The following is a 12698-nucleotide window of genomic DNA, read 5'->3' on the forward strand; positions in this document are numbered from 1 at the left end:
CAGGCCAGTCATCTCAGAGCTGTTTCTCATTCCTGGAGACTATTCTCTCTCACCCCTTCAAAGATCAAACTCCAGCCTGGCCAGCATGGCTCAGTGTGGAGCGTCAACCTATGAACCAGGAGGTCACAGTTTGATTCTCGGTCAGGGTACATGCCTGGGTTGCAGGCTTGATCCCCAGTAGGGGGCATGCTGGAGGCAGCCAATCAATGATTCTCTCTCATCATTGATGTTTCTCTCTCTCTCTCCCTCTCCCTTCCTCTCTGAAATCAATAAAAATATATTAAAAAAATAAAGACCAAAGTCAAGTCTCCATTGACGTGATTGAATTGATCCCCACGAAGTTAGCTGAGAATTTTGAGCTGGTTTGGGGGTCAACTGCAATGGGATTGAAGGGACCGAGCAGCTCAGCCCACACTGGTTGACATGCTGACTGAGCATGTGAGAATTGACCGGCATGCCCTGCCTTCGGTAGACTGATCACAGAGTGTCTGGATGCACCACCCCTCCCTGCATCTGCACACTGTGCAATGTGACTTTGCATCTCCCCCAGCGAGAGATGGAGTATTTCCCCCTATTCCTTGTATCTGGGCTGGACTGATGCCTTGCTGTGGCCAGTGAAGGTGGTGGAAGGATCACTGTGTTTATTCTGAGCTTAAGCCTCAAAAGACTAGATGCTTTGGCTCTTGTTCTTGGCACCTTCATGCCCATCATGTGAACAAGCCCGAGCTGGGATGATGAGAGACGCGGGGCTCAGTCACTTCTGTTACCCTAGCCAACAACCCATCACCAACAACCTGAGAATGAGGCCATCCTAGATGGGCCGACCTCCAGCTCGCCCATCCGCAGGGTGCACATACATACACTAGCCTAGCCAGGATCAGCCAAGCTGGCTTGGACCAGAAGAGCCACCCAGCTAACCTGTAGACTTATGAGCAGTAACAAGTGTTTGCTGTCTTAAACCACCCATTCTGAGGTGAGTCTATAACACAGCAATAGGTTACTGATAAAGTCATCAAATGCAGCAGAGCCTTTTAGCAGCCAAGGAGAAGAAAGTGCAGCCTTCAGTCCAGGCAGGAGTTGGCAGACTGCTGCCAGTGGGCCTACTGCCTGTGTTGGCAAATAAAACTTTTTTGGAACATGGCCACATCCATTTATTGTAGCTTTCATACTGCATGGCAAAGCTAAATAGTTTAAAGAGAGACCATCTGCTCTGCAAAGGCTGAATTATTTACTGTCTGTCCCTTTAAGAAAAAGTTTTCTGATCCCTGGTCTGGGGCATAACAGATGATGAAGGAGAAGGAGAAGGAGAAGAAGGAGGAGAAGGAGAAGGAGAAGGAGAAGAAGGAGAAGGAGAAGGAGAAGGAGAAGGAGAAGGAGATAATAGTAGTAGCCCACCTAACAAACCTGATACGAAGATCTGACTTAGGAGCTAGGAGATCAGGATTCCTGTTGGGAGAACTTGGGCAGGTTTCCCCCCCTCTCTGAGCTTCAGTTTCCCCATCTAGCATTGACGGAAGATGAACAAGAAACTTTCCAGCCCTGACTGGTTTGGCTCAGTGGATAGAGCGTCGGCTTGCGGACTGAAAGGTCCCAGGTTCGATTCTGGTCAAGGGCATGTACCTTGGTTGCGGGCACATCCCCAGTGGGGAGTGTGCAGGAGGCAGCTGATCGATGTTTCTCTCTCATCGATATTTCTGACTCTCTATCCCTCTCCCTTCCTCTCTGTAAAAAATCAATAAAGTATATTTAAAAAAAAAAAAAAAAGAAACTTTCCAGTTAGTTCCACAGTTGATTTGAGCCTCAATTTGCTCAGACCAAATGAATGGAGGGTGGGGCATACATTTCTTCCAGGCTTTCCACCCCCACCCCTTATTCCCCACCTCCCATCCCCAGATGATTGGGGTGCAGGTGAAAGCAAGGCACACTGATCTTCACCATTTGGTTTCAGAGGCTCATCCATAGCAGAGAGAGGCAGAAGTACAAGGACTTCCAAGAGACATTAGGAGAAATTGCAAGGCCTGTCGATGTTTTAAGAACATCAGCCTTCAGCTGCCAGTTGGAAAGTCCCTGAACAAATAAGTCTATCTAGAAGCCAATCATAATATCTACTAGAGGGAAGTACATAGGAGGAAAGTGGGGAGTGAGGTGTCAAAAGCTGGAATATTAGGGAAAGGTAAGGATGTGTCCAAATACATGGTAGTGGTGGTGATGGTGATGATAATGATAGTGATGGTGATGATGATGGTGGTAGTGGTGGTGATGGTGATAGTGATGATAGTGATGGTGATGATGATGGTGATGATGGTAGTGGTGGTGATGATGATAGTGATGGTGATGATGATGGTGGTAATGGTGGTGATGGTGATGGTGATCATAGTGATGGTGATGATGATGGTGATGATGGTAGTGGTGGTGATGGTGATGATGATGATGATGATGATAGTGATGGTGATGATGCTGGTGATGATGATGATGGTGGTATCTTCCACACATGAACTAAGTGCTCTTATTAATGATCTTCTTTTGTCTGCCATTTCATCCTCTGATTTCACTTTTGCATTATTTTACTCTTCAAATATACATATCGTGAACTCTTCAAAGGTGTTGGGATGTGCTTTCTGTGCAGTGTGTGGTGGTGAGAGCTTAGGCTCTGAAGCCAGGCAGACCTGCCTTCAAACCTCAGCACAGCAACACACTGAGCTCCGTGACCTTGGGCTTATGCTTTCTCCCTGCAGAGAGGGGACAACAATATACCTACACGAGAGGACTGGATGAGACAATGCCTGCAGAGAGGCAGTGCGCTGTTATTACTGTGCATACCATAGGGGCCTAATGATATTTGACAAATGAGTGGACGGTGGACAGGGAAGTCTAGAATTCATTGCATCATGTTCTTTTGCCCCTGGGTATGATTTTGCATCCAGGGGACATTTGTCAATATCTGGAGACAGTTTCGGTGGTCATAACTGGGGGTTGGGTGCTACTGGCCCCTAATGGGTAGATGCCATAAATGTTGCCAAACACCCTAAAATACACAGGACAGTCCATCACAACAAGGAATTACTCATCCCAAAATGTCAGCAGTGCCAAGGTTGAGAAACCCTGTCTGCCCTAAAGTCAAAAGCTTCTATCTCTGTGCCTGAAATCTTCCCATTGAAAAGTGCTAACTAGCAAAAGAGAAAAAGTTGAAATTCTTTGGCGTAGACCCAAGGGGAACAAGATGTCAAGGTTTTGGAAAGCCAGAGTGTCCTTCAGGGGGTTGATTAGCCCGGAACACCATGCAATGATGAGTTCACGGCTGGGGTCAGCAGATGCAGGGCTTCTCTGGGAAACAGCTCTGCGAGTCTTGGGGAAACCTGTCCCCTGAGCCTGGCTGAGATGTGACCGCACACGCTCCGTGAGGGCTGTAGACAGATTCTATCAGGCTTTGCAAGCTATTTGACATTTAGAGCGTCTGGCTCGGTAAGGAACGGAGTGACTCAGTCCCCGCTGATTTGCCACTTAGCTCTAAACCCCCGTGTCTGCTTTCTGTTATTTTTATACGCCAATGGTGTTGTCGACTCTAGCCTCCATGTCCCTTTCAGGAGGACAAAGGGACAGCCGGGTGAGTCATTTCACCTTGGTTTCGCTTGAGAAGCTAGCGAGGCAGACGAGACAGAGGTGAGACTGTACTTACACGTGGGACTCAGGTAGCAAGGGTGAAATGAGGCAGTTGTACTTGGGGGTGAATGGGCGGGGTATGAGTCCAGCCTCTGCCTTCTTCATCTTCTCATCGTCATAGGTGCTGAGAACAGGCAGAAAGGGAAACAGAGCCGACAGTGAGCAGTTTTAAACACCTCTTGCCAGGGGTTATTTGGCAAATACGACTGGGCACCAACTTTATGCTGGGCAATAAGTATGGCTTGAGAGATGAGGGTTCTAGATGCAGTCAGTGAACACAGCATAGGAAAACCTCTGCTGCCGCCCAGCTCGTGTGGCTCAGCGGTTAGAGTGCCGGCCCACACACCAAGGGGTCATGGTTTGATTCCCAGTCAAGGGCACCTATCTGGATTGTAGGTTTGATCCCCAGCCCCTGTTGGGGCACGTGAGAGAGGCAGGCAACCAATCAATATGTCTCTCTCACAAAGATGTTTCTCTCTCTCTCTCTCTCTCTCTCTCTCTCTCTCTCTCTCTCTTCTTTCTTCCTCCTTCCCTCCCTTTCACTCTTTAAAAATCAATGGGAAAAATATCCTTGCATGAGGATTTACAAAAAAACACACCAAAATCTTTGCTCTCGTGGAGCGCATAGTCTAATGGAGGAGCAAAGACAATAAGCAGGATGAATAGGTAAATTGTGTGGTGTACTAGTATACAGTTGGATATATTTTCTTAAAGGGCCAGACAAGTCTTTCAGACTTTGTAGGACATAGGGTATATGCCACAACTACTTTTGGCATGAAAGCAGCCAATGACAGTATGTAAACAACATGTAACGGCAGTGTTCCAATAAAACTTTATTTACAAAATCAGCCGTGGGGGCTGGATTTGGCCAGCTTGGCCTCCCCACCCTATTCTAGATAGTGATAAATGCTATGGGGAGCAAAAAGCAGACCAGGAGTTTGTAAGGGCTGAGAGCACTGGGAGTTGCCATTTTAAGTAGGATGATTGGGAGGTGTCACGGAGAAGGTGACATTTGATAAAAATCTGCAGAGCGTAGAGGAGTGAGCCATTGAGATGTCGGGGCACGGCGTTCTGGAGAGAGGGAACGACACGTGCAAATGTCCTGAGGTGCACCTGGGTGGTAGAGACAGCAAGGAGGCCAGTGTGGCTGGAGCGGAGTGAGCAATAGAGAGAAGGGAGAGGCGGGTGGAGAGAGAACAGGCCTTGGGGACCATTGCAAGGACTTTGGCCTTTTCTCTGAATGAGTGTAAAGGATTTTGAGCTGAGAGAATATATGCTCTGACCTGCATCTGAGAAAGATCCCTTTGGCTGCTGTTTTGAGAATTGCCTATGGTGGGGGCAGAGGAGGCTAAGGGAGCGGCGGTGGGGGGGTGGGTGGGCACATATTAGGAATTTGAGGTCAATCCTGGGGTCACAGAGTGAACTGAAAAATGGGACCAGAAACTTGGTCTCCTGATTTCCATTTCCATGGGCTTTTGATTCAACGCCAGAGCGTGCCTAGTCTTTTTTTTTTTGGATGTCTTCACATTTATTCAGGTCTTTGTTGATTTCTTTCAATGTTGTTTTGTAGTTTTCAGTGGACAGGTTTTACACTTTTTTTGTTGAATTGATTGGGGTGACATTGGTTAATAAAATTATATAGGTTTCAGGCATACAATTCTATGCTATGTCATCTGTATATTGTATTATATATTCACCACCCCAAGTCAAGTGTCCTTCTATCACCATTTTTATGGCAGTGCCCTGTCTTACTGGCTCAACTCTTACCCCCAGTGGTTTAGAAAATGCAGAAATTAACCCATCTTTTACACTCCTTAACCGCTGGTTTTAAGTCTTCTCTCAACCACGATAATAAGATAAATTTTACCTCTTGTTTCCCCCCAACCTTTTCATCTGAAAATGAGCTTGAGCACAGTGGGAAAGACTGTGGGCAGGCAGAAATCTTTGGGGACATGCTTGATTTTCTTTTTTCCCTGCATAGTTTATCAGACTTAAAAATTTATCTGAAAGAACTTATCCTGTGGTCTTAGATCCAGAAGGGAGAAAAAGAATCCCCTTTGCTTTTATAATACACAAGATCAAATACCTTGTTTAAAAAGGAACACTTGTATTTCTGATACTTCTGTGACTAGAATTATAGAAGCATAGTTCTTAGATGTGAGATACTTTCAAGTGTGCCTGGAAATTAAGATTTTTAGCCATGGCCCTGGCTGGTGTGGCTCAATTGGTTGAGCATTGTCCTATGCATTGAGAGGTCTCTGGTTTGATTCCTGGTCAGGGCACATACCTGGGTTGCAGGCTTGATCCTTAGTAGGCGGCGAGTGCAGGAGGCAGCCAATCAATGTTTCTCTCTCTCCCCATCTCCCTTCCTCTCTCTCTCTCTCAAATCAAGAAAAACATCAAAAATAGTTTTAGCGGAGAAACCAAGATGGCGGCATAGGTAAGCACCTAAACTGCTGCCTCGCACAACAATTTCAAAACTACAACTAAAAGACAGAACGGACACCATCCAGAACCACAGGAAACCTGGCTGAGTGAAAATTCTACAACTAGAAGGAAAGAGAAAAGCTCACAGAGAATTGGAGGTACGGCAAAGGGTCTTTGTGCGCGTAGAGGGAAGGGCGGCTGAGAGCCTGGCTGACTTTCTCTGGCAGAAGGGGGAAGGAAGCCCCCGACCACACTGAACCCCAGTTCTGACTGCACTGAACCCCAGTCCCGGGCGAAACCCCGTGGACCCAGGCTCATACAGGGGGAGTCTGGACTGTCAGGTAGAGAGAAAGGCACCCAGAGACTCGGAGACCCGGGGGAGACCCGGGAGAGCCCCGGCAGGCAGGGTTCCGGAGGCGTGCGTGCCAGTGTGCACAAAGGCTGCGGAGGTTGCCACAGGCTTTCCCTAGCAGAAGGGAGTTCGAAGCTCCTGACTGCACTGAACCCCAATTCTGACTGCACTGAACCCCAGTTCCAGGCGAGCCCCTGGGGACCCACGCTCTTGTGGGGGGAATCTGGATTCTCGGGCGGAGACTCAGGAGCTGGGGAAGGCAAAGGTCTGCAGGCGCGCATGCCAGTGCAAGGCTGCGGAGGTTGCCACAGGCTTTCCCTAGTGGAAGGGAGTCAGAAGCCAGGGAAGGCAGAGGTCTGCAGGCGCACATGCGCACAAGGGCAAGGCTGACTGGAAGCCAAGACTGTCTGCTCCACCCTGAGACTCCACCCCATCCAAGCTGAGCACAGAAGCTATTGCAGTTTGGCAAGTCTAATCCTATAAGGCTGTCTCCAACACCGAACTTCTCCCAGCGTAGACACAGCTGATCCTTACAGCCAACTGGCCTGGAGGTCAATTCCTCCCAGTGATACCAACAACAATCAAGACTTAACTACAACAAGGCTGTACACACAGTCCACAAAGGGGTGCACCAAGAGTGTCCACCTCAGGTTAACTGGGGAGGCTGACCCACTGGGCCATATAGGAAACCTAGCACACAAATCTACCCTACCAACTCAGGGAAGCAGTGAAAATGCGGCGTCAAAGAAACAGATCACAAATGAAAGAAATGGAGGAAAACAAACGACTGGATATAGAATTCAAAACCACAGTTATAAGGCTTTTCAAGAATATCCTAGAAAAGGCCGATAAATATAACAAGACCCTCAAAGATATGAAAAAGGACCAACTAGAAATTAAACATACATTGACTGAAATAAAATATATTATACAGAGACCCAACAACAGACTAAAGGAACACAAGAATCAAGTCAAAGAATTGAAATACAAAGAAACAAAAAACACTCAACCGAAAAAGCAAAAAGAAAAAAAAATCCAAAAAGTTGAAGATAGTGTAAGAAGCCTCTGGGACAACTTCAAGTGTACCAACATCAGAATTATGGGGGTGCCAGAAGAAGAGAGAGAGCAAGATACTGAAAACCTATTTGAAGAAATAATGACAGAAAACTTCCCCCACCTGGTGAAAGAAATAGACTTACAAGTCCAAGAAGCGCACAGAACCCCAAACAAAAGGAATCCAAAGAGGACAACACCAAGACACATCATAATTAAAATGCCAAGAGAAAAAGACAAAGAGAGAATATTAAAAGCAGCAAGAGAAAAACAGTTAATTACCTACAAGAGAGTACCCATACGATTGTCAGCTGATTTCTCAACAGAAACTATGCAGGCCAGATGGGAGTGGCAAGAAATTTTCAAAGTGACGAATAGCAAGAACCTACAACCAAGATTACTCTACCCAGCAAAGCTATCATTCAGAATTGAAGGTCAGATAAAGAGCTTCACAGATAAGAAAAAGCTAAAGGAGTTCATCACCACCAAACCAGTATTATATGAAATGCTGAAAGGTATTCTTAAAGAAGAGGAAGAAGAAAAAAGTAAAGATAAAAATTATGAACAACAAATACATATCTATCAACAAGTGAACCTAAAAATCAAGTGAATTAAAAACCTGAGGAAGAGAATAATCTGGTGAATATAATAGAATCAGGGCCATAGAAAGGGAGTGGACTGATAATTCTCAGGGGGAAAGGGGTATGGGGGGGTTCAGGAAGAGACTGGACAAAAATCATACACCCATGGATGAGGACAGTGGTGGGGAGGTAAGGGCAGAAGGTGGGGTGGGAACTGGGTGGAGGGGAGCTATGGGGGGGGGGGAAAGGAGAAACAATTGTAATAATCTGAATAAAGATTTATTTAATAAAATAAATAAATAATAAATAAATAAATAAATAAATAAATAAATAAATAAATAAAAAGAAAAAAAATAGTTTTAGCCATAAATCTGAGGATTTTAGGTAATTGAGGCCCAAAGAGATCATTTTTTTTTTTTTATTGAATAATAGGGGCCAACAATCACTGGGAACTTTTCCTATGTCAGACTCTGTGCTAAACATTATTTCACTTAATCCTCAGAATAAATGTGGGAGTTTGGTATCATTCGTATGGATGAAGAGAAAGGAGGTTCAGAGAGACACAGTGACTTGCCCAATGTTAAACAGTTATATGGGGCAAGGCAGAATTTGAACCCAGTCCTGTGCTCTTAACCACTACTCTGTACTGGTCAGGATGATGTCCTATCAATGCTCTTCTATAACCCTTGCCTCCTGATGGCTACATTCAATGGCAGTATAGCTTCTGGTTATCCTATATCAGTGGTCGGCAAACTCATTAGTCAACAGAGCCAAATACCAACAGTACAACAATTGAAATTTCTTTTGAGAGCCAAATTTTTTAAACTTAAACTTCTTCTAACGCCACTTCTTCAAAATAGACTCGCCCAGGCCATGGTATTTTGTGAAAGAGCCACACTCAAGGGGCCAAAGAGCCGCATGTGGCTTGCAAGCCACAGTTTGCCAACCACTGTCCTATATAATAAAACCCTAATATGCAAATCAACCAAATGGTGGAACCACCGGTCACTATAACGCGCACTGACCACCAGGAGGCAGATGCTCAATGCAGAAGCTGCCCCCTGATGGTCAGTGTGCTCCCACAGGGGGATCGCTGCTCAGCCAGAAGCCGGGCTCATGGCTGGCAAGCACAACAGCGATGGCAGGGGCCTCTCCCGCCTCCGCTGCAGGTGGGTGGTAAGGAGCGAGGGGTCCCGGACTGCAAGAGCCCTGGACTGTGAGAGTGATGTCTGATTGCCGGCTTAGGCCCAATCCCCCCTAAGCTGGCAGGCAGATATCCCCCAAGGGGTCCTGGACTGAGAGAGGGCACAGACCGGGCTGAGGGGACCCCCCCACCCCCAGTGCAGGAATGTCATGCACCGAGCCTCTAGTATTTTAATAATTGGCCTTGTACAGCTCATAGAATTCACCAGGTAAGACATAACCAGACCAGTGTCTACAAGAGGAGCGACCTCATGCATACTTAAACCTATTAAACTTTAAGTAAACCACGTCTCTCACCCGGAAACATGGATCTGAGAGGGGAGAATGGTGTTTTATGACCGTGGATTAAAAACCCCATCCAAACAAGGGGAACGTTACAACTGAACAATTTAACAGTCACCCAAGGATCTTTAACAGACGCCACCCCTCCCAGCGCCCATTCACTTGCCTGTTCACCTGAGCACAGCTCCTGCACAAAAGAGCCGGGTTTATTCCTTCTTTTTATTCCAGGAAAGGCAGCCAGCTGGCCGGTGGCCCTGGGAGCAGCAGACCATGGGCACCATCGGCTCAGGGGAGGCAGAGTTTGCTCTGAGCTCCTGAGACCCTCATGGAGAGGGTACCCCACTCGGCCCTCACCCCCAATCATCGAGTGCCCTTCTCTGCATCACATGCCCCTTCAAGGTTCCATGAGGGCACTTCATGGTGGCCCCTGGAGTGGCTGGATGGAGGAAGCTCAGGTCATGATGTGCCTGCTTTTTTGGTTTTTGTTTAATGTTTCTGATTTTAGGCAAAAAACACCATCACAGCCTCCCTTTCAGTCCTGGCCTGCCCAACCAGAAATACTGGCTGTAAGAATTTCTTGTGGGCTGATATGCATATGTCTAACAGTGCTTCTTTTTTGTCATCCAATGAACTCCCACTTGGCATTAAAGATCCTGCTCAAAAGTCCTGCCTCTGGGATTCTTGCCAGATTCCCTAAACTTGAGGAATGGGCATTGTGAAATAATAGAAAAATATATGTATCGGTCTCTTCCTCTTGTGTTTGGCACAGAGCTTGCAAAACCCTTGTAATGTCCTAGCACTAGGACCATCTTTTGTTTTAATATTTGGTCTTAGACCCTGGTTTCTGACACACAATTCCTAAATTCTTTGGAATTTCCTCAGTGAAAGGATTGTCTGTTGTTCTAATAAGGCAACTCTTGGTGGGTTCCTGGATGGCTTCCAAAAGCCATGATTAGAAACTTGGAACTGCCCCAGCGGGTAGCTCAGTTGGTCCGAGCAGCATCCTGTGCACCAAAAAGGTTGCAGGTTCAGTCTCCAGTCAGGGTGCCTGCAAAGGGCAACCAATTGGTGATTCTCACATCAGTGCGTCTCTCTCTCTCTCTCTCTCTCTCTCTCTCTCTCTCTCTCTCTCTCTCTCTCCTCTCTCTCTCTCCTCTCTCTCTCTCTCTCTCTCTCTCTCTCTCTCTCTCTCTCTCTCTCTCTCTCTCTCTGCCTTAACACCTCATTTCTATCCCTGATTTGCGTCCCATTCCGTCTGCATAAGCTAAGGATCCCAGGATATTGTTCATGCTGAGTGGCACCGTCTACAGATTCGGGTGTCATTCAGTTGGGGACTTAGGATGTTTTTAACTGATGACCTCAGTCCTAAGAGGAATTATGTGAGCATCTCTAAGACTTATTCCTAATCTCTAAAACGGGGCTAATAATAACACCTAGTTCATAGGACTGTTTTAAAATTTAGACAAAAAGATGTGCATAAAGCATATAGTAGACCCACTATAATTATTGCTGTGGTTGTTATTGTTATTAATTGCTGCTGTTATATGATGAACATTTCATAATGGGTTAGTCTGAATGTGGTCCTCTCTTGACTAGAGGAAAGACCTTTACCCCCCAAAGGGGGCAACTACTTTATTAAATAAACCAATAGAGATTTTTTTGTCCACCTGCTGGACACTGAGCTAGGATCTAGGGTTTCAGGTGAAGGCCTAGAGTATCCGTGTGGATTAAAGTGAACTAGCATACAAACACATTATGGGAACCCAGAGCCCAAATGGGTGTGGGGGGTATTTGGGTTGAAATCCAAGAAAACAGGAGAGGAAAGCATTTAAGCTGGGCTTTAAAGACAATTAGAACCTTAGTTGGACAAGGATGGAGGGAAGAGCAATGGAAGGCCCAAGGAACAGCATGGGAAAAGGCCTAGAGGCAGGGACAAGCTGGGAGGAGAGGGAAAGAGGCACGTTTGGGGACCAGCAAGGTTTCCTGTATAGCTCTTGGTGTTGGATGAGGACAGACACATGGAGCAGAGAATATTCCACTGAATTCCAGAAGGTGAGGGTGGCAAGGTAGGCTGGACCAGACAAAACCAGTCATTAGACACTAGCTGGAGAAGGGGTCCCCACGCTGATAGCTGCCATCCCTCAACCCAGCCAGGCAGCGTTCGCTGTCCAAGGTCCTTCCTAAGACCACTCGTGCCACAGCTACTCTGTCTACTTACACCAAAACAGTATCCCTGGAATGGATTTCTGAGATCTTTTTGGCTGGTTGGAATTTATGTTCCTCTTCCTCTCTTAGTTTCTGAAGTTGCTGTTGCCTCTTTTTCAGTGCACTCTCCTCCCTCAGCATGGCAAAGTACCCGCGACCTATCTTCACAGACCGAATCAGGAACCTAGAGAGATGGAGACACGAGTTGACTATAGAGAAAGACACTGTCTTGCCCTGGCTGGTGTGGCTCGGTTGGGTGTCATCCTGGGCCCTGGAAGGTTGTTGGTTCAAGTCCCTGTAGGGGACATGCAGGAGGCAGAGTGTGGGGCCACCCATCCTGTGTGGCCATCGTGCGTGGCGGTGGGAGGGCCCTAGGGACGCTGGCAGACCCAGCCAGCTCGGTGAGCTGTGGGCTCTGATTTCAGTGTGTAACTAGACAAAAGCCTCCACCTTCCCCTGCAGAACTTGTAGCCAATTAGATCTTGAAATGTATGTGTCATAGATGGAATTGTGTTCCCCCCAAATTCATAGTTGGAAGTCTTAACCCCCGGTACGTCTGAATGGGACCTTATTTGGAAATAGGGTCATTGCAGATGTAATTAGTTAGGGTGAGGTGATGTTGGAGTAGGTTTGACCCCTCATTCAATATGACAGGTGTCCTTATAAAGGGGAGACATTTGGACAAAGACACACACGCAAAAAGAATGCCGTGAAGATGAAGGCAGAGATGAGGTGATGCTTCCATAGGCCCACGGATGCCAAAGATCACCAACAAGCTACCAGGAGCCAGGCGAGAGTTGTGGAGCAAATTCTCAGAGTCCTCAGGGGAAACCAGCCTCCTGACACCTTCATCTTGGACTTCCAGCATCCAAACATGTGAGACAATGCATTTCTGGCGCTTAAGCCACCCGACTGGCAGTACGTTGTTAGGGCTG

At 46.8% G+C, this 12698-nt stretch overlaps 1 protein-coding gene across 1 annotated transcript in view; it reads right to left on the reverse strand.

Annotated features, from left to right (window-relative positions):
- Positions 1–12698, reverse strand: part of CCDC60 (coiled-coil domain containing 60) — a gene marked incomplete at both ends in the record, with an annotated part of 102927 nt that overhangs the window by 26718 nt on the left and 63511 nt on the right. Inside the window, 2 exons of the mRNA XM_080649957.1 lie at positions 3677–3784; positions 11777–11947. Of these exons, the coding sequence (XP_080506083.1) occupies positions 3677–3784; positions 11777–11947 (279 nt within the window). The remainder of the gene's footprint in view (positions 1–3676; positions 3785–11776; positions 11948–12698) is intronic.

The sequence above is a fragment of the Plecotus auritus genome, assembly GCF_963455305.1.
Source record: "Plecotus auritus genome assembly, chromosome: 13".
Taxonomy (NCBI): Eukaryota; Metazoa; Chordata; class Mammalia; order Chiroptera; family Vespertilionidae; genus Plecotus; species Plecotus auritus.